Source organism: Ictalurus furcatus, chromosome 2 (genome assembly GCF_023375685.1).
Source record: "Ictalurus furcatus strain D&B chromosome 2, Billie_1.0, whole genome shotgun sequence".
Classification (NCBI taxonomy): Eukaryota; Metazoa; Chordata; class Actinopteri; order Siluriformes; family Ictaluridae; genus Ictalurus; species Ictalurus furcatus.
In genome coordinates, this window is record NC_071256.1 from 33,293,378 (window position 1) to 33,320,769 (window position 27,392).

At 39.3% G+C, this 27,392-nt stretch overlaps 1 protein-coding gene across 2 annotated transcripts; it reads left to right on the forward strand.

Moving 5' to 3' along the window:
- Positions 1–27,342, forward strand: aclya (ATP citrate lyase a). 2 transcript variants are annotated; one of them, XM_053615364.1, is made up of 28 exons: positions 1–374; positions 5,563–5,740; positions 6,561–6,683; positions 7,432–7,494; positions 8,892–9,082; positions 11,212–11,291; positions 12,787–12,917; positions 15,320–15,438; positions 16,798–16,934; positions 17,362–17,423; positions 18,687–18,804; positions 19,061–19,215; positions 20,229–20,322; positions 21,248–21,389; positions 21,570–21,738; positions 21,929–22,033; positions 22,149–22,345; positions 22,776–22,857; positions 23,032–23,142; positions 23,301–23,428; positions 23,518–23,611; positions 23,796–23,950; positions 24,071–24,221; positions 24,302–24,445; positions 25,250–25,363; positions 25,478–25,560; positions 25,664–25,740; positions 26,512–27,342. In XM_053615364.1, the coding sequence occupies exons 2-28, from the start codon at positions 5,582–5,584 to the stop codon at positions 26,604–26,606; spliced, it is 3,279 nt and encodes a 1,092-aa protein (XP_053471339.1). In that variant the 5' UTR covers positions 1–374; positions 5,563–5,581; the 3' UTR covers positions 26,607–27,342. The 2 variants fall into 2 exon arrangements, with proteins under 2 accessions (XP_053471339.1, XP_053471347.1); XM_053615372.1 differs by lacking the exon at positions 1–374 and having other exon boundaries at positions 5,414–5,740.
- Positions 27,343–27,392: the final 50 nt, after the last annotated feature.

Sequence of the window (27,392 nt, forward strand, 5' to 3'; positions counted from 1 at the left end):
ATTCCCATCATTATAAAATACATTATTATAGCGCACTGTAGTAAATACGGTGTGAGTTCGGTCATATTTTAGGTTTACATCCGGGTTTATATTCCTCTGTACTTTAGTAACCTGTATTTTTCATTTGGGATAGAGTCCGACAAGGCCATCGTTAAGCAACGAGCGTTTAGTTGGCTGAATGTACCGGAGCTAAATCACGTTGGACTGAGCGGACCAATCAGAGCGAAGATATATCGGACCAGCCCATCGTCAGATGGAGAGGGGGGGAAGAAAACAGAGGCGTTGAAACAGAGCGCTCGGACAAGAGCAGAGGAAATCGTTGTCTGTTCTCAGGAGGAGAATAAACTCTGACGTTTCAGTTTATACATAAAACGGTGAGTATAACATTGTCAGCTTACCTGAACTTTTTCCCCCCCATTAGATTACTGTATATGATAGCACTTAATCAAAACTTATTTTATTTTAAAAGATATATATTTATGCTGCAATTAATTTTTTAATTTCATTAATGAAATGGACCATTCCGATGTTAAAAATGTTATAAATTAAAGTCTAAAGAGAACATTTCAGCGCTGCTTCTGTGCCATGCTTCATTCATTGTGAGTGCGCAGGATGTGTACAGTATGTGGATGTGGGTGTGTTTGCAAACATGTTCCACCAGTATGTCACTCATTAAAGTAAATAGTCCTGGTGTTAATTATCATATCCTTTTACGCCATCGTCTTGCATATGTCATGTACCTTTCATTTCCCTAGAAGCCTAAAGTAATATCACTCACTCCTATGGAGGTTTTTATTTTAAAAAAAAAAATTTAACAGGATACTCTTCTCAAAAATTATGGCCCTGTCTTATAATAACATGTTATTTATACATATTAGGAAACTAATATACCTAATAAATACTGATAGGTATATGGCCTTGCTCACTAATTTAACTAAGTGCACATCAGATGGGCTGGTTTCCATTTAAACCGCCACTATAAATATCTACAAAGCTATTTATTAGTCCTCTTCGTTCTTTGTGAACTCCTATCACTTCCTTGTCATAGTCTTGTAAGTCACTGATAAACCCACAGAAGACTCTGACAGTGTGTGGTAGGGGTAATGGTGTTTTCTGATGTTTTAGACACATCGACATGGTGTAATGTTCTCACTCAGCTGGTTTACTGATTTATCCAAAGGTTATAGATGTGTGTGTGTTCTGTTTGTGTGACATGGTTTGATACATGGTTGATTAAACTGGTGAGCTCAATGAGTCTCTTCTCTCCTAATTGAACACTTCTGGATCATCCTCAAGCTCTTCATGGGCCCCTGAATAGATTTGATTATTTCATTTAAGATAGAAAATAAGTGCTGAGATGCGTTTGAGGGCAATGCAATGCTGGTGGAGAGAATGAGGGAAGAGAAGGTGGTATGAAAATACAATGTTAACTCTGTACCGTCTTCATTAGAGGCAGAGTAATAGAGATATAGTAATTTGGTTTAAAGATGCAGTTTGTTATTTTTTTACATGTGAGGCAGATTGCATTTACAAGGAAGCATTGCAAAGCTTTATCCTTCCCTCACTCGACCCCACCCCTCTACTGAAATTACATAGTTCTTTTGAGTTATTTAAGGAAATGAGGTACAGTTGAGGCTGGAGGTAATTTCTGGGCCGGAAAAATGCAAGCAGACACCAGAGTGAAGAAACTACCCCTGTATACGAGATTCCTTGTATAAATATAGCTAAGTTATCTCTAGAATTTGATTATTACCACAGATGAAGAAATGTTCATTCATTTATCTTCAGTGCTTTATCCTACTCAGGGTCATGGTGGGTTCTGGGATCACTGAGTGGAAGGTGGGAATACACCCTGGATGGGATACCAGTCCATTACACAGTCCTACAGGATTTCACAGATTTTTTTGTGTGACTGTTGTGGCCAAAAATGCTTTATTTATTTATTTATTTCCCCCCCTGCTGCTTTTTAAAAAAATTTGCGATGTAACTTTTGGAGTTTTTTATGCTTTTTTTTTTTTTTTTTTTCTGCAAACTGTTTGAATTGGCAAAATCGCAATTGCACGAAATTTGAATATTTCACAGTGATATTTGTTGGTAAATGAGACCTCTTAGCTGTACTCATGTTCAACGCACGTAAATCGAAGAGGGCTTTGGTTGAATGCACGCTGTGATGTCACATAATGCCTCATGGCCCAAATTCAATTCAATTCAATTTTATTTGAATAGTGCTTTTAACAATGGACATTGTCTCAAAGCAGCTTTGTAGAAACATAAACACAGGATACAGATTTTAAGTGTGTGAATTTATACCTGTTGTGCAAGCCGGTGGTGACCGTGGCAAGGAAAAACTAACTAAGATGATATGAGGAAGAAACCTTGAGAGGAACCAGACTCGGAAGGGAACCCATCCTCATCTGGGTAACAACGGATAGTGTAAAAGTAAAAGAAAGTTCATTATAGTTTTCACATGAAGTCTCTTTTGTTGAACTAGTCCACTGTTCACCAAAGGAGATCTGAGTGCAAAATTGTATGTGGTAATTGCAGTCCCAAGGCCATAGTAGCAACCGTAGTCCCAGCAACCACAGCGAGAATGTCCATGTGGAATTGAGGTCCAACACTATTTCATGGTACTACAAGCGGTACCATCCTAAGCAATCTCCAGCCTATAGCCTCCAGTTGATGAGAGCTCCATCCAGAGGTAGGGCATCTGGATGAATCAGGATCACTGGCATCTCCATAAAATCATGTGTGGCTCGACAGAAGGAGGTAAAGAGAGGGAGAGATTATTAGGTATGCTTACTATCCTGTGATGGATAAGACTGTGTACTTTGTGTAAAAGAAATTCTACTCATGGTAAGCTTGAGTAAACAAATACGTTTTAAGCCTGGACTTAAACACTGAGACTGTGTCTGAGTCCCGAACACTAATTAGAAGGCTGCTCCATAACTGTGGGGCTTTGTAAGAGAAAGCTCTCCCCCCCGCTGTAGCCTTCGCTATTCGAGGTACCAACAAATAGCCCGCACCTTTTGATCAGTAGGCGTGGCGGATCATAGAAGACCAAAAGTTCGCTTAGGTACTGTGGCCCGAGACCGTTTAGTGCTTTAGAAATTAGTAGTAGTATTTCATAATCAATGTGAAATTTCACTGGGAGCCAACGCAGTGTGGATAAATCTCTGGAAAATCCACTGTAATTTTGAAACATTATACGCTCCTCTGAATATTGCAGAGTTTGCTTGATTTTTGCATTAGGTTCTGTGATCGCAAAATCACAAAATCCTGGAGGGACTGATTACAGCTCATTTATGCACAAACACATTCACACACTCATTCACACGTAGGGGCAATATAGCAAAGCCGGTTTTCCTACCGACATGTTGGTAGGTGGGAGGAAACCAGAGAACTTGGGCAGTACCTGGGCTCAGGATTGAACTGGGACCTTGGAGCTGTGAGGCATTAAAGGTACCCACTCCATCCCTGTGCTACCCAGATCTAGAAACCCTTTAAAAAATTTCAAAACCTTTCAAACTGCACTTTTAACACCTCGACACTAATGCTGAGGGATAATGGAAAAATTCTGAATGTGAAAATGGGCTCCTTGGCTCTGACCGATGAATGGTTATTCCTTTCCTCATTAAAATAGTCTAGACGCATTGAGACAGAAACACACACCAATTTCTGCATATGAATGTGTGTGACCTTTCTGAAGTAAAAACCTTTATAGTCAAGCTGTATTTCTGTCAGATTTTGGAAGTTCTGATTGCTCCGTGTGTATGAGAAGTGCCACAGTGGTGAAGCTCACTGACAAGCTGTTGTTCTCATTTTGATGGATGCACTGACGGGGTTCAGGGAAGTCAAGGGGAAAAAACACACACAAGGCTGCTTGTGTGGATCAAGGGTCTCACAGGAGCTCTGAGATTTGTCAAAGAGACAGCAGTGTTCATACAACATTGGTATACATGACTGTACAGACTATAAGCAAGCCTTTGTCTTGCATTTACAATTCATTAACGTTGTATCATGTGCCAATATACATTATTGCAAATATTTGTCAAGCACTGTCTTGTATTTGCACTGCCTCAGAATCTGTTTAATGAACTAAGATTAAACCTGAAAGGTATCTTCAAATGTGTTGTAAGATTTGTATTAAAGGTGCAGGCTGCATTTAAAAAAAAAAAAAAAAGGAAAAACAAACAAGTCATAATTAATATTGTCTTCGATTCACCTCAGACGAGAAAAAATAAATGACGTAGACTACCAGCATCCAAACAATCAGGACAATGTGACCTCTCTACTCATGTCAGTCATATTGCACATTAATTCAGAACCCTCCACCTCCTGCACTAGCATTCAGTTGTTCTAGCTAAGCTAGCCTACGTGTACATGTTTTGGGGGTGTGGCTCTGGTGGAAACACCGAAGCAAGGGGTTCTATTTTGCATTTTAAGTTTTAAAACATCTAGCCCTACTTAATTTTGTTAAAATCACCTGAGTATACTTTTAACTATGCTAACATAAAACATATTTACATTTCAACACCTTTTTATTCATGTATATGGTGAAAGAATGTTGGTTTGTTGCAAGAGTCGCAGCACAAAGATCCTTGTTTAGAGAGAGCATCACTTTGGACAGTCCTTGCAATTTGTAAGATCTGCCACCGCTGTGCCTCTGATTGCATCGATCAAGTCTTTCTGCAGACACTGTTCTCTTGCAGAGCTGGGCTTGGGCACTAATCATGTTAGCTTTACAATCAAGACTATTTTTAGTCATGGGCTTGCTGTTTAAAGAGAAGGTAAGAAACAGATGAGGAGGCAGAAGGGAGATGGAGGAAACGGTAAGGTAAGAAGCCACAGGTTGAGGAGCAGTATGAAGAAATGTATAATAGTTATCAGTATGCAAGTCTTTTTTTCTAAGTTGTTCTTTCTCTTAACAGTTTCTCATGTAACTAGTTAATATAGGGTGTTTCCAGTACACCATTCATTCATCTTCATTAACTGCTTTATCCTGGTCATGGTGGCTCTGGAGCCTGTTTCAGGAAGACCAGGCATGAAGCAGGAATACACACTGGATTAGATGCCAGTCCATCACAGGGCAGTGTGCACACATATTCATACCATGGAGTAAGTTAAGATTGCCACCTAGAGCTACCCAACGGCATGTTTTTGGGACGTGGTGGAAACCCACATAAACACAGAGAGAACAAGCTCGGAAACTCCAAACAGACAGCATTGGGGGGAGCAGTGGTGGCTTAGTGGTTAAGGCTCTGGGTTACTGATCGGACGGTCAGGGGTTCAAGCCCCAGTACTGCCAAGCTGCCACTGTTGGGCCCTTGAACCCTTATGGATGTTACACTCTGCCAGTCCTGCAATTAAATTAGCAGAAACAACAGTTGAAAGGCTGGGTAGAAGGATTGCGAGTGATTGATTAAACCACTAATCCTTTCATTAGCAGACTTTGTAGGTGTGTTACAGCAGGATAATCACCAAATTGTGCTTGACTCGACTCATAAAGGGCCAGAGTTGAGCTTCCTTGACTGGCACCTAAGATTGTTGTCCATTTTCCTCCAGTTGTGTGAGACTCAGCAGCATGTCAGCAAAGGCCATCTCCGAGCAGACAGGAAAGGAGTTCTTGTACAAGCACATCTGTACCACCGCCGTCGTGCAGAACCGCTTCCGCTATGCTAATGTCACTGCAGCCACCGACTGGGACCAACTGGTTCAGGAGCATCCATGGCTGCTGACTGAGGTGGGTAGAAGACAGCTGGCATCTTCATAAAACACTCATAGTTTTTAGTATATAAATAGATTGATATGCTTTATCCCTCATGTCTTTTAGGCCCAATAAGAGAACTGTAGTGTGTTTTATGTAGTGCTGTCTCAGCCAGCAGCTGTCTGAAGCAGGAGAGGAGAAAGGAGCAAATTGATCAAATAGAATTTATGTATAGTTAAAGATGTATAGGTATACATAAATTATCATCTGCCGGATACATGTAAATTTTGGAATTGGCAGGTAATTGATTTCTGGGCACGGTGGCAGGTACCATTTATGGTGCTGTTCATCTAGGAAAAAAGTTTGTGTATTAGTCATAGTTCATATACAAAACCCACTTAAAGGTATGTTCTACGTACACAGGGATGCACTTCTAGTACACAAGAAATATGTTTCAATATATTAGGTCATTGTATGTAATTGGGGACACAGCTTGTGCATCACCGAGACATCTCCCCAAAGTCTGACTCTAAAAGCTCTCTTAATCACCATTATGGTGAAGGGCAGAGTTTAATCATATTATATATGACTCATCCCTCTCTCTCTCTCTCTCTCTCTCCTTTCACCCACTCAATAGAAAAAAAAAGCGTACGGGCAGAGAATTGATTAGGAAATCCCATTTACATCCACCCTAGACACTCATTCTCTTCTGGCCTCCACCCTCTGTCCTTCCTCCATCACTCCCTCCCTCCTCAGTGGTCACTCTATACTGCCATACTGTGTATTCCTCTTTCTCATATTACTGTTAGATTCTACAAAGGATGTGATGTACAAACCTCACGTTTTCTGTTTTCAGAGATTAGTTGTGAAGCCAGATCAGCTGATCAAGCGCCGAGGGAAGCTGGGATTAGTAGGCGTCAACCTTGACTTACAGGGCGTCAAAGAATGGCTTAAACCCCGCCTTATGAAAGAGACCATGGTGAGCTCACATGCATGCACAGAATGTTCAGTCACTTCATCAGAACGTCTATTCAGTAAACAGAAAGCCAGCCAATGTGTGACATTTGTAATAAATTATCATCAATAACTTGGGTCTGAAGGACCCTCCAGATTAATAGGAATTATGCATTCTTGTGTGTGAATCATTGACATTTTCTTTTCTTTTCTTTTCTTTTTCTTTCTTCCATTCTTTCCTTGCTATATTTTTCCTCTTTCTGTAATATCTATGATTCAAGGCTCGCTGCCTAAATGATCTCCTGTCCCTGGAGGCTTTTAAACAGCTAAATACTCTTGAGTTCTCTCTCCTTTTAACTTTTTCCACCTCGTCATCCTCCCTTTTTTTTTTTCCTCCCCCTCTCTCGCTTGCTCTGAAATGTCATTCCTCCTGGCCACTTCACCCCTGTTGATTTTATATCTGGAGCCGCCTTACTCTGCTGATGTGACTGTACAGCAAGTGCGCGCGAGCGTGTGTGTGTGTGTGTTTGAGTGCCGCTTACAGCAATTGCTGTCCAGTTTTTCTTTGGCATTTTCTTTGTGAAGCCCTGAGGCCCAGTCATTAAGCCTCCAGTTTAGAAGTGTGTCTCTTTGCTACTGCATAGTACATGGTCACACTGTGCCTGCTCTTATATATTTGTTCCAGTGTAGTGTTGTTGTTATTGTTATTACTATTATTATTCTCGATCTATAGAGACTCTGCTGATGACTAAACCATTTTTTTTCTGTCTCAGGTGGGGAAGGCAAAAGGCATTCTGAAGAATTTTCTCATAGAGCCTTTTGTTGCCCATAAGCAGGTAAAGTGGCATCTTAATCTACAAGAGAATTTTAAATACGTTCATAAGAAAATTGTTCTGCGATTATCTCACAAAAAGAATCATTAAACAATGAGGCAGACCCTTCTGGTTAAAGATAGACAATATAGACCAGGGGTGTAACAGGCTACAGTATATAATTTAGTGACCAATAACACAACGTGAATGCACAAGCAGATTGAACATGCAGCACCGACAAAACAGATGAACAAATAAATTTACACATACACACACAGTGGCTTGCATACAGTATGAATTCACCTTTAACCTTTGGCATTTTGTACTGTTATGACTTGACGTGAAATGAACTTTATTGAGAGTTTGTCATGGATCTACACAAAATAGCTCTCTCTATCTATCTATCGATCGATCGATCGATCGTTACCCTGCTAATGAAGAATTACATCATTAATGCATTTTGTCATAATAAACCTGAGTTTATTAATCTTTTTTGTGCCCTACTGGAATAACTGAGAGCTTTTTGAAAAATATATTCCAGTTTAATGATTCCAAATTAATTTGTTGGGACGGATTAGATTCTTTATCTTGTCGGCGCCACCCAGCAGGCCGTATGTTTATTACCCCTGATATAGAGAGTCTGATTCAAGTTTAGTACTGCAGTTGCAAAGTAAATTATTTATTATTTTCATCATGTCAAGATGTCAAAGAATCAAACTACCACCACTGAAGTGTCAAAACATTTAGCACTAGAACATTGGAGCTGTGTTTTTCCCACTGGCCACAAACCCAAAACCAAAGGTTACCGTTATATGGTTTTTGGTACCTGTTTGAAATTGATCCCAGGAGGAACTTATTATGGTGCTTGGCGGCAGGGCTAGTAACAGTGTTTGGTCGCTGATCGGTCAGACACGCAGCTTGGTAGCTTTGATGCTACTAAAAGTAATAATGTACTGTTTCATTTCCAAACCCGCACAAAAGTTAGAATTTCTCTTATAAAATCATACCAGCACAATCATATTAACAACACAAGTGGACTCTAAATAAACCAATGCGTAAGTTTTTCAATCATTGTGGCATGCCGACCTACGGTGCTAAGTCATTATTGAAACAAAATGAAGGCTTTTTTTTTATTGAGACATGTTGTCAGTAATTTTGTTAACCAGTAATCAATCAGACATCAGCAAGCTTAATACAAGCCTTCTTCCATGTTGGTGGCTCAGTGGTTAAAGGGTCTGGGTTACTGATCAGAAGGTCAGGAGTTCAAGCCCTTGGGCAAGGCCCTTAACCCTCAATTGCTCAGTTGTATAAATGAGATAAATGTAAGTTGCTCTGGATAAGAGTGTCTGCCAAATGCAATTGTAATGTAATGTTTGTGTCTCACTCGTAACTTTATGTGTCTCTCTGTATGTTGTGTGTAGGAGGAAGAGTTTTATGTGTGTATCTATGCAGCACGGGAGGGTGACTATGTGCTCTTCCATCATGAGGGAGGAGTTGACGTAGGTGATGTGGACTCTAAAGCTCAGAAGCTCCTGGTAGGCGTAGATGAGAAACTCGACCTGGATTCAGTGAGACAGAAACTCCTTACACACGCCCCAAAAGACAAAAAAGAGTGAGTGTGAGAGGTGGGAAAAATCGAGGGAAGAGAGATGGATGAAATGGTTAAATGGTTCAAGAAGAGTTGCTGAGGTTGATATTGCTGAAACAGTCAAATCAAATCAAACTGTCTTTTTCTGTTCAGTTTATTGAAACTGATATATACATGTTTGTATGTATGTATGTGTGTGTGTGTGTGTGTGTGTGTGTGTGTGTGTGTGTGTATATATACATTGTATGTATCTCAAAATGCCTTCCAAACACTAAACTATATGTGAGCCTATAGTATACAATATACCAAAAACATGCCAAAAATATTTTACATTTTAATTTTCATACAACAATGTGAGTATAAATACACTTTGCATATGATCTTTTTATATATGGGTGACTGGATTGCAAATGAAAATAATAACAATTTCAATTAGGGAGCACTTTTATACATTAAAAAAAACAAACAAGTCTTTTAATATTTTTGCCTTAGTCACTCTGTCCACTGCAGAGAGGATGAGGGTGGAGAAGGGGAGAGGGAGAAAGAGAGAGACAATGTACCCACTTAACATAGCCTATAAGGTGTGTGTGTGTGTGTGTGTCCGTGTCCGTATCCATTAGACAAATTAAAACCTCCCTCTTTTTCTTTCCTCCTTTCTCATTCTATCTTTCCCTTTCTCTCCATTCACTTCAGTATCATTCTAATCACGTACCTGCTTCTTGTCTATTATTTATACACGCACATGCACACACATTTCTTTCTGGCTGTACTCACTGTCTTGGCTGACATTGAGATTGAGGGTTTGATAATCCAGGCCAACATTCATGCCTCTTTCTCTCTGCTTTCCCATTATTCGTATTCCTCTTAACCTATTGCTATCTGTTTCTCTCCTCTCTCTCTCTTTTTCTCTCACTCGCTCCATTTTTCTCTCTCTCTCTCTTTCTCTCTCTCCTCCACTCTGTAGTGTCTCCTGTTTGCCATGCAAAAGAAAACTGTCTCTGTTGCTCTCTCAGGGGGACTATTGGAAACAAAATGCCACTTTGTTCATGGTTGGGGGCTTCTGCTTGTCTAGTCTCTGTTTCTCTCTCTCTCTCTCTCTCTCTCTCCCGTTCTCTCTCTCACATACACACACACGCGCACACACAGACGCACACACTATTCTGTGAAACTGCTGGTGTGGAGTAAATGTACTCCTCCACCACATGCCCTCACAGTCATACAGTAGAAAAGGTAAAGAGTAAAGGCAGATTTTATTTTCTAAATTCTTATTCACTTTATTCCCTGTGTGTGGTCAAATTCAGTTTATTATATATACAGACACATAATGTACGTAATATTAAAAAAAATAAATAAATTATTCACCACACCACATTGCTCAGTCTTTCTGCCTCCTCCTCCTCTCTCAGTCAGTCTCTCAGGCGTGGAGTGACCGTTTGTCTCCCTGACGGATAAGGCACTTTTTCTATTTTTTTAATGTTTTATTTTTTTTTAACTCTCTACTCCCCTACTACTATACACGGCACACTCACGAACACTAGCTCATGCAAGCTCACAAACACCTCACTTGATCTTTACCTCTTTATTTTCCCTTCTTTCTCTTTCTCCAAATTGCCTTCACAACTGACTGGTAAAAATGTATCAAGTAATTAAACTAACTAACACAAAAACTGAAGATAAAATATATATTTTAACATTTTTTAAATGAATAGAAACTCACAAAAACATAATGAAGACTATAGTCATGAGGGAAAAAAAATATTATATTCAAAATATATTTGCAGTTTATAAAATTTGCCAAAAATGTTTAAAACACATTTAAAAATCTATTCAGTTAATAAAAACATACATGCATTTTTATACACATTTTAAATTATTTCCAAAGTGCATTTCAAATGTTTTTCAGACTAAATTATTCTCACTCTCTCTCGCCCCGGCAATTGCTGTAGATTATAGTATTGAACTTGAATATTCCTTAATTGTTTCACAAATTGATTTTTCAGTATAAGTGTAAACAGTAATGCTGATATAAGCTTAACTTTACAATAGGGCATGCTATCACATGATGCTGTACAACTCTTAACTATTTCCTATGCAAGCCTATCTGTGTACAGCATGTAATCTAATGTTGTTTTTCTGTGTTTGTGCATGTTCAGGGTTCTGACTACTTTCCTGGTGGGCTTGTTTAACCTATACGAAGATTTGTACTTCACCTACCTGGAGATCAACCCACTGGGTGAGTTTCACAACTGTAGAAAACTTCTGGCTTGTCCTCACCACCTCTCTATCAACGTTAAACACACAGGGGTCTGTAAACTTTATCAAGGTGTCTGTGGTTGGATTATAATACATTTTGTAAAATAACAAAACAGCATTAGAGATGCTAATTAATCAGGTTTGCTCACTTGAACTGCCAGTCTGTGTACTGTGTTTCTGTAAAGAAAGTAGTCCATTGATTTATTATTATAGCACAGTGCTGTTGAGTTCTTGATTAATATTCTCTAACAGCAGCTCTCTGAAGGCAACTCGCAGGTTTATATTAATGCGCTCATTCCTATAGTAACAACTTATTTACAAGGACTTCATATGATCTTGGACTAATAATTATTAGATTAATTATGTGTGTCTTTTTTTAAAAACAAGGAAAAACATATAATTGTTGATCTGGTGAGGCTTGGAGATGCGTATTTAATATTTAAGGAGTCTCTAGTGTCAGTGCTCTGATACGGGAAGTCTTCAGGACAAAGGAGTTTGTGCTTTGCAGGAACAAGACATGTTCTGGGATTCTTATTAACTTTAAGAGAAAGGAAAAAAAGAGAAGCTGGCGAGGGAACAACTGTTTAGAGCTGAGATATAGCTGTAACTACAGCATTAAATATAACCATAAACGGCAGAAAAGTAAGACATGTTGTTCTTTAATGAACAGAAAAAAAAATGTCCTCTCAAATTTGGCAAATTCCTGTGGTATAAGAAGAATAAAACACTTCTGGACATATTGTTATTAGGACATCTTGCCATGCAAGAGGGTAATGGGTGTGCTAAAACAGTATGTCCACTTAGTCCCTTATCAGAGTAGATCACTATCCTTTTAGTTAATTAGTAAATTATATTACCTCCATGAATAAACTTTAGTGATCAACTTGATATGAAGCAACATATTTGAATCACTGGTAAACAAATCTACATCATAATATTGCACATTTATTATATTACTTAATCAGACATCTGACCTCATTAAAACATTCAGTATATCACTGCTGGATCAAAGCAAATGAGGAAAAACTGCGAGTGTTTCCTAGTCCTGTGCCAGGTTTTTTAATTACATTAGGATGGCTAAGAGAGATTCGTTACTGAATAATTTATACAAGGATTGTGTGTGTGTGTGTGTGTGTGTGTGTGTGTGTGTGTGATGGTAATTATCCATTGGTTTGTGTCCCGTAGCAGCTGCTTCTGTATCTTCGATACTTCTGATGTTTCTTACCAAGTAAACACATAACTAAACAAAATAAACCTGTGAAACTTCATGAGTTATCTGTTTGCGATAGCAGTTCTATAGAAATTGTTTGCATGGTCTGTTGTTGTTTTTTTGTTTTTTCTTAACTGTCCTTTAATGTGGAGCTTTTTTGCTTTGAACCTTACAGATTCACTACATTTTATAGTTAAATGTAGACCTGCATAAGGAAAAACCTTCTGCATTACTAAAATATATATACTTTCTCTCTCGCTCTCAGTGGTGACTAAGAATGGAGTGTATGTATTGGACATGGCTGCTAAGATCGATGCTACAGCTGAATACCTCTGCAAGGCGAAATGGGGCGATGTGGAGTTTCCTCCTCCATTTGGCAGAGAGGCGTATCCCGAGGTAAGATTATGGACGGATGATAATTCTGATTAAAACGCACACAATTTCTTAAAATCGATGCTATTTTGTAATTTGCATTTGAAAAATCAATGTCTCTTTTTTTATCACCTTGCTTTTGTGTTCTGTGATTTGTTAATTGACTTGTTGTTAATCATGTCATTTATTCATGACCATTATTGCTTGATACCTTTCGTGGTACATTAATCATTTAGAAATGTTTTCAAAGTGATTATTTGCTCCTTGTGTTTTAGTACAGGAGTATTCAACTGAAATTTGCAAAGGTCCAGTTACACAAACTTCCTTGCTTGCAAAAATGTCCGGATAAGTAACTAACATGACTCAATTGAGACAACAGCACCTAACTTGCAGTGCTTAACCATTAACACTTTAGACTCATGGACTCTGAACAGATGAGATATATATTGGGAACTTCAAGTAGGGAGCATAAAAGCATACTGCACTATCCAATTATCTTTAAACATTGATTGCATCGTCAACCTTTTTTTTAATTTTTTTTTTTTTTTTTTTTTTTTAAATAAGCAATATTGTCACTTCCTTAATCAGACGACGAGGGGTAAACGGGGGAAAAAAAAAAAAGAAATGCTTGAACGGGGCGCACGGTGGTTTAGTGGTTAGCACGTTCGCCTCACACCTCCAGGGTCGGGGGTTCGATTCACACCATGGCCCTGTGTGTGCGGAGTTTGCATGTTCTCCCTGTGCTGCGGGGGTTTCCTCCGAGTACTCCGGTTTCCTCCCCCAGTCCAAAGAGATGCATGGTAGGCTGATTGGCATGTCCAAAGTGTCTGTAGTGTATGAATGGGTGTGTGAATGTGTATGTGATTGTGTGCCCTGCGATGGACTGGCACCCTGTCCAGGGTGTACCTCGCCTTGTGCCCGATGCTCCCTGGATAGGCTCCAGGTTCCCCGTGACCCTGAAAAGGCGTAAGCGGTAGAAGATGGATGGAAATGCTTGAATCCTCTCTTGTTTTGCAATGAACTTCCTTCAAAGAAATGATCTACATAAATGCATGTGATTGGCCAAAGACACAACACAACACCAGTTCTGCGATAGAAGCGCAATGGAGTTGCTGAGCTACGGCATGTGTTTTTCATATATTGATTGGCTCTGCTACAGTTTTTTTTTTTTTTGGCTCAGTTTGAGAGATGCTGAAATTATTTGCTGGGTCTGCATCTGGACTGTGATGACCCCTGTGTTTTTAGTGCATACCAGCAGCTAACACCTAGGTAGATTATTTTGATCTATTTGCATATAGAGGAATTTGGTACTATGTATAAATACATGTTTAGATTTTGGGTGAGCGATTCACACGTGGTTATACATCTACCCTACATGCAAATTTATTTATATATTTATAGATGTTTGGCTACAAGCAAATATTTGTAAAAAGGCCTATAATTTATTAGTACTAAGCTCTTAGCATTCTTCTCTTCTGAGGTGCCTAAACAGAGCTTGTGACTCAAAGGCTATACCTTTCTATCATGCTTGTTAAACATTTTCAATTCCTCTTATGTAGAAATGTGATATTAACATTTAATTAGAAGCCTTGCTTTATGAATAATTCATATTGTCACCCGTGCATGATTGTGCATGAGTAACATGTGGGGCATGTGTGGTTGTATTATTGTAGGCAGAAGGAGACTGAGCTGTCATTCTGTCTGCTAATAAACACAGTGATGTATACACCCTTTTAGCCTTCTCGAGGATCGGAAAGTGTTTTATTGCAGTCCACAGACTCTCTCTCACACACAAACAGAGACAGAAAATAGAGGCCAATAAAACTATATATTCAGTAAGCAGTGAAAAGTGATGGAATTAATAAGGCTGTCAGTTTACATCCAAATGTTGGACATCCAAACACACACACACACAGACTGATGGTTGTGTATCAGACAGAGGCCTTTAATTCTCTGTGCAGCCAGATGGGACAGGAAGGTAGGCGCACAGACGTCTTTGATTAACAGCTGAGGCATTGCTGATAGAGCTCAGCTAATCATGTGGAGTGTCATATTATTCCCACTGTTGGACTCAGTAATTTGCATTAAGTTCTAATAACTCAGAATATGATCAGATCAGTTGATCAAGCAAACTCAAACTGTCCTCTCACACCGACAGATAAACAGAATATTCATATGGATCTTATGCTTGTATATGGGGCAGTGGTAGCTTAGTGGTTAAGATGTTGGACTAGCGATCGGAAGGTCGGGATCCTAGCACAACTAAGCTGTCACCGCTGGACCATTGAGCAAGGCCCTTAACCCTCAACTGCTCAGATGTATAAATGAGATAAATGTAAGTCACTCTGGATAAGGGTGTCTGCCAAATGCCGTAAATGTAAATATCAGTAGTACCAACTTTACTATTTATGCTCCTTTTCCATTAGGAAGCATATATTGCAGATTTGGATGCTAAAAGTGGTGCAAGTCTGAAACTCACTCTGCTCAACCCTCGTGGACGCATCTGGACCATGGTGGCAGGCGGTGGAGCCTCGGTTGTGTATAGGTACAGTACTGATTAAGCATTCCTTAGTCTGCATATTAACCAGCATTAGAACTATGTAATGGATGAAACGATAAACAAGATAATTTATTGCAATTTTTCGAGTTAGGAACAAAATTTGCTTTATGCGGGCACGGTGGCTTAGTGGTTAGCACTGTTGCCTCACACCTCCAGGGTTGGGGGTTCGGATCCCGTCTCCGCCCTTTATGTGTGGCGTTTGCATGTTTTCCCCATACGTTGGGGGTTTCTTTTGTACACTTCAGTTTCCTCCCCCAGTCCAAAGACATGTGTTGTAGGCTAATTGGCATTTCCAAATTGCCAATAGTTTGTGAATGTGTGTGATTGTGCCCTGCGATGCATTGGCATCCCACCCAGGGTTTCCCCAGTCTTGTGCCCTGAGTTCCCTGACATAGGCTCCAGGCTCCCGTGAGCGACCCTGTTTAGAATAAGCGGTACGGAAAATGGATGGATAGATGGAATTTGCTTTATTGTGCCTTATCATTTAAAGGAGGGTTTTTTTGTTTTTTAAAAAACACAAAAAGTCTATTTTTATTTATTTTGGTGGGGTTTTTTTTCAGTTTGGTGGTCTCTCTATAAAATCTCTATTAAACACCATGACCATGATCACTGACATTACCCACATCATGCTATATGAATAGCATCAACAGCCTATTAAATGCATTTGATCAATCTAAAGAGTGTAAGTATAGTAGTATGCTACTTGGGAAGATACACCCGGCTCTCGACTGAGTGTGCTAGCAATATTAAAATGAATCAATGTGCTTAAAGATTTTTTTTGCTGAAAATGAGGCAAATAAATCCCTTCAAGTATCCCCCAAATGTAAAACTCTATATAGCCACTGGGTAGAGTGACTAAAAAACTGTGTTGATTTGTCATGCTGGAAGCTTCTGGACCGGTGGAGTGTGAGAAGTGTCTCTGAAATATATAGAGAGCCATGTTTTAACTGCTGGTGTCCATTAGAGCTGAACTGCATTAACCAGATGAGTCTGAGAAACGACTGTCTGGAGGAATAAAGTTCGCCCTTAGTGGTGAAGCTTTCTCATCTCTCTCCATCTGTCAAAAGACAAAATGTGAGAGTGTGGGAGCACTAATTAGTGTGCATGTGTGTGTGTGTGTGTGTGTGTTTGTGTGTGTCTCACTGAGGAATCATTTCTCTATACATGTAAACAGATAACACGTGCCTTGATGTTTGTGCTTAAAGGACTCACTCAATTATGTGGAAAGTAAACTGTCATAAAAATGACCCCATGTGTATTTGTGTTTTCATGGTGGATTAATGTTGTTATTCCTGTTCTTGTGGATCTTATGTTAAAATGATTGTTTACTTCCTTTCTTCATAGCGATACAATCTGTGACCTGGGTGGAGTTAACGAGCTGGCCAATTATGGAGAGTATTCAGGCGCTCCAAGCGAGCAGCAGACCTATGACTATGCTAAGACTATCCTGTCCCTAATGACTCGCGAGAAACATCCTGATGGTACGTCGTAACATTCAGTAATAACAAACTCCCTGCAACTGTACATTAGCAGGAAATCCAAACTACAATATATGTATGGGGGGCATTCTGGGAAAACCCTTTACATGGTGAAATCTGTATGTATAATTCTTAAAACCATCCTGAGCTCAAGTTTACATTTATTTCAACCACAAATCCACTGAGAGACGCAACAGAACACTGATTTCCTAAAAGCAAACTCTGTTTATTAATTTCATCTGAATTTAATATGTAATAAATAAGATTACAAAATGAAAACTATCTTGATCTACATTTTAGCCTTTATTCATAGACTGCAGCCTACTATTTTAAAAGCCTCGCCCATTCAATCAAACAAACATCCTTAGATCATTAGAAGTCATTATATTTTCATTATAAATGATTATATGATCTGTGTTCTTTCATGTAGGGAAGGTGCTGATCATTGGAGGAAGCATCGCAAACTTCACTAATGTAGCTGCAACGTTTAAGGTTTGGAGAACTGTTTGATGGCACATACACGTCATGTCGGAGAGTTCAGTAGGAAGGGAAAGATAAATTACAGTTATTTAACATATTCTCTGTTCTCATCTGAGAATTTTGGTCCCCTACACCTGTGATTTTGCAGACATTTGCTGCCACTTGGCAAGAATTCTTTACGTATCTGCTCCTAGCTGTAGTAGGACTAGGAGTCTCCATACATCTCCATCTCAGCCTACATTGGAATCCCGTTAGCAGAAGATTGTAATCCTGCACGCTGATTAAACGGGCTATTATAATCTCCGATACAAGTATAAAGGCACTTTATATTCACATATGCCACAGTCTCATGCAGTTAGTTGTTTGGAAATTAATGAGTGAGCAGTTTTATCACTGTACGTTCCTTAATCATCTAACATTAGATGCTGCCTAATAAATAAACATTATCCTATGACGGGGTGGGCAATCTTATCCGGAAAGAGCCGGTGTGGGTGCAGGTTTTCATTCTGACCAAGCAGGAGGCACACCAGATTCCACCTGTTTAATCAGTTGATCTTGGCTTTCAATAGATTCAGGTGTGGCTTCTGCTTGGTTGGAATGAAAACCTGCACCCACACCGGCCCTTTCCGGATAAGATTGTCCTATGACCTTGCATGATGCAATTGCCTGGGTTTGTAGACAAAGCAACCTTTAATTGCTGTCTGGATGTGAAAGTTTTACCACGGAGGAGGCATGTAACAAACAAAAAAAAAAACCTAAATGTTATTACAAATGTCACCCAGTGAAATTCATTTCATCCAGACTTTGGAAATGTTCATGTAGGCCACCATAATGAATGTCATTACACTTCTTATATGACAGTGAGCTCTAGAATTCTTCACTTCTAGGTATGGTAGAGGATCTCTGTCCACTCCTCAATACAGCTTCTTTATATTTTTTAGCTTTGGGCATTTTAAATCTGTCAAACACTGATTTTATGTCCCTTATTTGTTTCTGTTTATTCGGATGCATGTCTGGGTTCATTATGATCTCTCTTAAAAAAAAAAAAAATAAATAAAAAGACCCATCTATGGTCGAGTCTTAACCTCTTGGCAGAAGCAACCAAGTTTGGTCCCAAAAATTCTGGTATCATAGCAAAATATACGATGTCATAAATTTTCACCACACATATGCCATATTTACTACCATGTGACATTAAATCTCCATTAGCCAAAAAAAAAAAAAAAACTTGAGACGGTATTTAATTGTGTGTGTAAATGTGTTTTGTGTGTTTAGGGTATTGTCAGAGCAATCAAAGACTATCAGGAGCCTCTCAAAGAACATGAAGTCAGCATTTTTGTACGACGTGGCGGTCCAAACTATCAGGAGGGTCTGAGAGTGATGGGAGAAGTTGGTATGTTTGTGTGTATGAGTTAGTAAAAACAAGAGGTAGAGAGATAAGTAGTATATTTCACCGAGCAGGCTTTTAGAGGTTGGATTGTTATGCCAAAGGTCGAGACAGTAGGAAGAAAGATAAAATATATTTTATTACTAGCTATTTTTAGGTAGTAAATACTTCTAAGATTTTAGATAACTGAGGAAAAACTGCTTTGTAACATACATACAGCTGGGCTGTTTTGATTTCTGTGTATGTATGTGTGTGTTTCTAGGTAAGACCACAGGCATCCCCATTCATGTCTTCGGCACTGAGACCCATATGACGGCCATCGTTGGTATGGCACTGGGCCATCGACCAATCGCCTCTCAGCCACGTGTTGCTGCACACACTGCCAACTTCCTGCTAAACACCAGCGGCAGCTCCTTGGTGTGTGTGCGTGCGTGTGTGCGTGCGTGTGTGCGTGCGTGTGTGCGTGCGTGTGTGTGTGCGTACGTGTGTGTGTGTGTGTGTGTGTGTGTGTGTGTGTGTGTGTGTGTACACTACATTTGAATATTTGTAAAATTTTTGTTATAAGTTTGGTTGTTTTTTTTTCCTTTTTTGACATAACGAGGAGCAATGAATGCAAAGCTGGCATACTTTTTTCCCCACAGTCATGAAGTCCTGTCTGTCCTGCCTGCCCCATCTATCAGACTCATCTGTGTCTTCGTAAACCATGTTTTTAGTGTTTCAGTCTGCCCTCTGGAAGAAGGGCCTTTTTTATTTAAAATGGTGCTTTCAGTAGCCTGGAGCATGCTATTAGATATGAGCTGTGTCAAGGCTTTTACTAAAGTGCATACGCAGTATTGCTTTTCATTTCCTCTTTTTCGGGTTTCTGAGGCCGCTCTGCACTGCACATGTGTGTTTAAATCCGTGTCCTCCAAAATCTGCCATTCGTATGTTGACAAAATCATACTCTTGCTGCAAAAGCCAATTATACACTTGTATATATTTTAAAGAATTGAGCATGCCATTTAAGAACACCAAGGACAAAACCTTGAGCTAATATCTATAACTGCTATATTTATATATTATACATGGGCATTATGATATGAATATCATGATGAATCGCATCACAATTTTGTCAGAGTATTTACTTTAATAACTCACTATAACGATTAGATAATTGGTTGTTAAAATGTGTTTTTGACTATTTCCTTTTCTATTTTGTTTTCTTTGTTAAATGGTCTATTTTTGTATATAAGAAAAATACAACTGAAACTTTTTTTCCTTTTTTTTTCTCCCCCATTTAAATGCAGCACTACTTTGTTAGGCTTGCACTTTGTTAGTGAACTAAATATTGTGATTGATATCCTGTGTTGAAATGTCTTGTGTATTATGAAACTATATTTTTATCACATCAGTGATCACAAATATCTTTTTTCTTTACTCCCCCCCCCCAGACTCCCAACTCTAGTAGAACTGCATCTTTCTCTGAAGTCAAGACTGGAGCAGAGGCTTCGCCTGCTAAAAAAACTAAACCAGGGGATCCGCCAGGTCTCTTTCTCTCGCGCGCGCACACACACACACATACATGTGTACATTTGCAACCATGAACAGACACACATCTGGGTTTGTGCTCCCCCTGCAGACCACCAGGTGTCTCTTTAGTTTCTCTACATGCTTTTTCCAGAAACACTAGAACTAACTTTCTGAAGTAATTTCATTCGTGTCTACTAAGAAGGGTTATTTAGGAAAAAAGTTTATTAATAAAGGCTGCTTTACTTAAATAGTATCAGCTTGGCAGTGGTGCAAACCTTGTTTGCTTGGTCCTCCATACTCCAGTCTTTCCCCCAAAGTCCTTGCTGTTAGTCTGTCCTTGGAACACAGACATCTGCCAGGAGACATAAATAACCTTACAGGATCATGGGCATAATCAGGGACATAGTTACACAGTTCATTACACAATTCAAGACATAATTACTAAATAGAGTGCCATTTTTACACCAAACCTACCTGCTTTACATGCTTACAGTGTTCATGTCTAATACTATTAAATTAGATTGTCTAAAAAATATAGACATCTCTAAAAATCTATATACTGTCATTGTTGTATGTTTATTGCAGAACCTCTTTATTTTAAAATGTATTTAAAGAATACCAGTATACAGCACCAATGCTCTTTTTACTGTGTTGCATTTTGGGAACATTACTGTCCTCTTCTCTTTTACTTTCACACAGTAATAAAAGTAATAAATGTTCGGTTTGCACTATGCATCTGCATTATGCACCTGACAGCTCTATAAAAATCCTGGTTCTAGAAATTCTCAAGTACATTTTATAAAACAGAAATAACAGAACGACATGCCAGATACATTTGCCAGTTTTAAAATAAATTGTTTTCTTTTAAATGCATTTCACCTACGAGTGATATGTTCTTCTGTCTGTTTTTTTTTTTTTTTTTTTTTTTTAATCTCTGTAGTGAAAGCCACCACTCTGTTCGGCAAGCACACGAAGGCCGTCGTGTGGGGCATGCAGACCCGTGCCGTGCAGGGCATGCTGGACTTCGACTATGTGTGCTCTCGTGAGCAACCCTCCGTAGCAGCCATGATCTACCCCTTCACGTAAGTGTCCTTTTCTCTGAACCATGCAGAAGTTGGGTATTTTCTTGTAGCGAACATTACTGTACTGGCTAGACCCTCTTAGCTTCTGCCAATCACATTCATGCACAACAAACTTATTCACCGGTGAGCTGTTTGTTATTATAGAATATAATATGGTGTATATAATTGTTTTTCATACAGTGGAGACCACAAACAGAAGTTTTATTGGGGTCATAAGGAAATATTATTGCCAGTCTACAAAAACATGTCAGATGCCATGAAGAAACACCCAGAAGTGGATGTTCTGATTAGCTTTGCCTCTCTTCGTTCTGCCTTCGACAGCACTATGGAAACCTTGCAATACCCACAGGTGTGCAAACCAGGTGTCCAAATAGAAAGAACACTCTCCAATATAAAAGTTTATTAAGGCTTGTAGTATTAATGCCGTATTATGCTAGACCTCCTGAACGCTAGATTCTGGTATACTAACATCTCTAGTTCTTGCTTGGTTTGAACAAGAATCTGAATGCCATAGTGTGAGCTTTTCATGTGTCTTTCAGATTCACACTATTGCTATTATAGCTGAGGGAATCCCTGAAGCTCTGACTCGTAAGATCATCAAGAAAGCAGATGAGCAAGGTGTCACCGTCATCGGGCCGGCAACGGTACGCCACCAACACTGATATTTGTGTATATCATATACTGTTTGACTGTATATCTATTAAAAATCATTAAGGCTATTTAAGATGATGTTTTCATTAACGTGTGTGTGTGTTTTAGGTTGGAGGAATAAAGCCTGGCTGTTTTAAGATCGGTAACACAGGTGGAATGCTCGACAACATCCTGGCATCGAAGTTGTACAGACCAGGCAGCGTGGCCTACGTCTCCCGCTCTGGGGGAATGTCCAATGAGCTCAACAACATCATCTCCCGTACCACTGATGGAGTTTATGAGGGTGTAGCCATTGGAGGAGATAGGTGTGTGTGTGTCTGTGTATGTCTATATCCGTGGTCACCAACCACCTTGAGCTCTACCGTATTGCAGGATTCATTTCCAACCAAAATGTTTTAGTTGATCAAGAACTTCTTAAGGCAGTGATTAGATGGTCAGGTGGCACGATTATGGCTGGAGCTAAAGTCTTCAGGAAGGTAAATCTCCAGGAACAGGGTTGGTGAACACTGGTCTATACAGATGGGTGACCGAGTAAAGGAAAACCCATGGTGGAGGAATGAACACTGGTCTTCCAAAAGATATTCCCTCATTTGGGGATCTCCCATGGTTGTTCAGTTGGGTTGAGAGCATTTTAACAAAATGTAATAGTGGGTGTTCAAGAACATGACTGTATGAAATGTGTGTCTATTTAAAGGTGTGTGCAGTTTGATTATACTATTGGTGTTTATGCTGCAGGTACCCAGGTTCAGTATTCACAGATCATGTGTTGCGGTATCAGGACACACCTGATGTGAAGATGATTGTTGTGCTCGGAGAGGTGAGAGAACCTCACATTCATGACCCTCAGCTCTGCTGTTTATCTGTATCACTTTTTGTCTCCAGCCAAAAGCATTATAACTATAACCGCATTTATTGATTCATTTCTACACTGTTCTCTCTCTCTCTCTCTCTCTCTCTCTCTCTCTCTCTCTCTCTCTCTCTCTCTCTGTAGATTGGAGGTACAGAGGAATACAAGATCTGTCAGGGCATTAAAGAGGGAAGGATCACTAAGCCTGTGGTTTGCTGGTGCATCGGCACTTGTGCTACCATGTTTTCCTCTGAGGTGTGTATGACCAGCAGATTGACAGTACTGGCTTATCTTATTTCTAATCATTTTGATTCATTTAGTGAACTAAATTAGATAAAGAAATTTCTCCTGATTATGAAAGAAATGCGTGACATGACGTAACAAGTTTGGTTTTGGCCCATTTATGGATACAGGTGCAGTTCGGCCATGCCGGGGCGTGTGCAAACCAGGCCTCTGAGACGGCATTGGCCAAGAACAAGGCCCTCCAAGAGGCTGGAGCCTTTGTCCCCAAGAGCTTTGATGAGCTTGGAGAAGTCATAAAGTATGACTAAACATAAATCTACTGGACTTAAACTGGATCTTAGCTGATTAATTAGATGCAAAGGAATGATGTATCTTTTTGTTTTCTAGATCAGTGTATGATGACTTGGTGAACTGTGGTGCGATTGTGCCAGCTAAAGAAGTTCCCCCTCCCACAGTGCCAATGGACTATTCTTGGGCAAGAGTGAGTATGCTGGTGTCCAGAATGTAAGCTCAGAATTGTGAAGTTGTTTTTAGCTTAGTTTTAAGAATCCAAAAAGGACATATCTTTTAGATTCTGTTCTTGTACGCTAGCTATAGGCCATATGGTTTTTGTTCACATGTCTACATTACACATCCTAGACCTATTTCTGTCTGTCTCTCTGCAGGAGCTTGGTCTGATCCGTAAGCCTGCGTCCTTCATGACCAGTATCTGTGATGAAAGAGGACAGGAGCTTATCTATGCCGGGATGCCTATCACAGAGGTCTTCAAGTCAGAGATAGGTCTGGGAGGGACCTTGGGCCTTCTCTGGTTCCAGAGAAGGTATGAATGACCGGATTAAAAGTATTTTTGGTTCACGTTTGTGTTTTAGTGTAAACATTGCTTACCTTATTTTCTCATCTATATAACAGTTAAAGTGAAGAAATGTGTTGTGTATGATAGGTTACCCCGATACGCATGCCAGTTCATAGAGATGTGTTTGATGGTGACGGCGGATCACGGTCCTGCCGTTTCTGGGGCTCATAACACCATCGTGTGTGCTCGTGCAGGGAAAGATCTCATCTCCAGCCTCACATCTGGCCTTCTTACCATCGTAAGACCAGTTACTTTAATGGTATTACTTCAGTTCTTATGCAGCTACATTTGCTACATTTGTATCGTGTCTGTGTTTAGGGTGACCGGTTTGGTGGGGCTCTGGATGCTGCCGCTAAGCAGTTCAGCAAGGCTTTTGACAGCGGCATGCTGCCCATGGAGTTTGTCAACAAGATGAAGAAAGATGGCAAACTGATCATGGGCATTGGACACAGAGTCAAATCTGTGAGTAAACACAGCATAGGAAACCTAGGAGTTACCCAGTTACACCTGCTTTTGTAGCAGTGATGTCTGCTGTCATGGTCTCTGGATTTCTTTATCGTCTTCCTTTTAAGTGAGAGCTCACTGTTGTGATTTTCTGAGCCCAGATCGTTGCAGTTTTACTTTAATCCATTCATCTTCAGTAAGCACTTTATCCTGGTCAGTGTTTCTGTGGATGTGGAGCCTATACTGGGAACACTGGACAGGAAGCAGGAATATATCTAATATTTCTTATTATGAGATTATTATAAATCAAATAAGATAATTCAGCCTGTTTTTGTTTTTCAGTCATTTTAAGCTTTAAATGTTATTTCATTGGCAAAACATTTTAATAAATGTCTATAAATAACTTCAATAGTTTATTATTGATCTTATAATAGGAAATACTACATAAACTTGCTTATTCTCACGACACTGAAATGACTGACTAAAATGTAATTTTTTGGGTGATAATTTTTCATGTTTATTACAATCCCATGATGAACACATGTTGGTTTCAGTAGATTCATTTCCATTCAATATTTAATTTGTGTAACCTTTATAGATGGTTAAACCAGCTTTACAGAAATCCAGATATAGATTTATATTTAGAGCCCTAATTAAAAAAAAAAGAAGCAAGAGACAATGGCAAAGAAGCCTACCTGAGACAGCGTGAGGAAGAAACCCTGATCGGAACAAGGCTCAAAAGGGAACCCGGTGTCTTTTGGGTGACACAGAATAGAAGGATCATAATTCATGGTTATATCTTGTACTGTTTTTGTCTTTCAGATCAATAATCCTGACATGAGGGTGCAGATCCTGAAGGACTTTGTGAAGCAGCACTTTCCTTCTAGCCAACTACTTGACTATGCACTGGATGTGGAAAAGATCACCACCTCCAAGGTACAATGCCAGCATTTGTGAATGTACTTACCCATCAGAATCCTTTTTAAGACTCCTGATTGTGTAAATCATTCTATTAAGTGATAAAATCTCTGTACCTCTGTCTCCCCCCAGAAACCCAACCTTATTCTGAACGTAGACGGCTTTATTGGTGTGGCCTTCGTGGATCTGCTCAGAACATGTGGAGGCTTTACACGGTCAGCATAAGAGCTGCACACATTTACGCAGAGCTCAGATGGCAGCGATCCTTCCTCCATGATGCTACACTCTCTTTCTCACTTTGTTTCTTCATCGTTACAGGGACGAAGCAGATGAATTTGTGGAGATCGGAGCACTGAATGGGATCTTCGTCTTAGGACGCAGCATGGGATTTATTGGTCGGTGTTGTATATTTAATGTGTTTTATCGGTAATATGGTCAACTCCAGAATTATTGGCACTCTTCATGAAACTGAGCATAAATTAATAATGCACAAACATTGTGGGACACTGTATAGTTTTATTCTATCGCAATATTTCTGAAACATTAAATATTTTCTTTAGTAGTGCCGTTTTTTCTGCACAACCCTGGCACCAACCAGAATTTATATAGACTTGACTGGAGAATAACAGCACTAAGCTTCTTCCAGTAATAAGTCTGGAGAAAGGGATCTTGGAAACACCTCAATGGTGTTTGTATGATCATATATTTATACCCCAGGGGAAACAGGAAATGGTTATAGACAACACCACATTTCCTGGATACTGGTAGTAGTAATGTCTTTTTGTTTGTTTTTGCCAATCATTTGGCCAGACATGTATTCAAGAAAACAAAAACAATTCAAAATAAAAGTATGAGATTTTGTTGCAGTAGTTTTCCCTTTTGTTTTAAGCCTAAAATTTTGAATCTGTAGTTAGTTATTTTTAATTAATTATCAATAATTGATTATTTTATATGGATATTTTTGCTTGTTATAATGAAGGGTGAATGTATAGTACTGTATGTGTGTGCTGGGTTTGTGTGTTAAAATGCATGTGAATTAGGTTTGAACTATTAGCTGATGACTTTTGTGTTTATATTACTTCTTGGTAATCTGTGTATCTCATAAGCTCAGTGGTAACTGCACAGTGCTAACGCTGTCTCTCCTCCTCTCCCTTCACTGCCCTCAGGCCACTATCTGGACCAGAAGCGGCTGAAACAGGGTCTGTACCGTCACCCATGGGACGACATCTCTTACGTCCTGCCTGAACACATGTCCATGTAACCGTGGAAACCATACCATCAGCCTATCATCACCACTTCGATCAGCTTTGACCTCTGGGGGGGATGGTCATGTGTCTTTTTGTCTTAAACAGCTTAACTGTGAACATGTGTTTTAATCGTCAGTCCATTAGTCCAGTGATAGCAAATGTGAGTACGTGTCCTGCAATGCTGTGAAAATGTTAATGATCAAATAGTAAGATAATATAGAGCTATAATTTGCACATATTTACAACAGCAGTTATGAAAACTATTACAGTTCACCTGGGCTGTTGATGAAGAGCGTTTATTAGACTCTTTCTTTAGATTATGCAGCTGTGGGTGAGAAGTTTGTGATTAGCAACCAACTAGTGCAATAACTAACTACATTTAGAAATAGATAAGTTGCTATTTTTGAAAATGCCTAAATGTTAGTATTTTTGATGTATTTTTAAAAGTTCACAGTGCCAGGGCATTGTCCATAACGTTTATAAGTCATCTATCATTAGCCAATGCTGCTGTCTAAATGTAATACTGGTATTGTGCTGTTTTGGCTGTGTTACAAAAACCTGTGTAATATGTAGTGCCATTCCATTTAATTATTTATTATTATTTTTTTTTACATCTAAAATTTAAAGTTTGTGTCAAAAAAGCATAAAGTTATATAAAGCCCACATCCTGCTATAACTGAATAATAAAAAAAAACGTGTATGATTGAATGTAATAAAATGAATAAAAATCAGTTCCTTGATTGCACTGGACATGCTTGTGAACGTATCATTTGTACCTTAAAGGGCTTGTTGTATTCTAC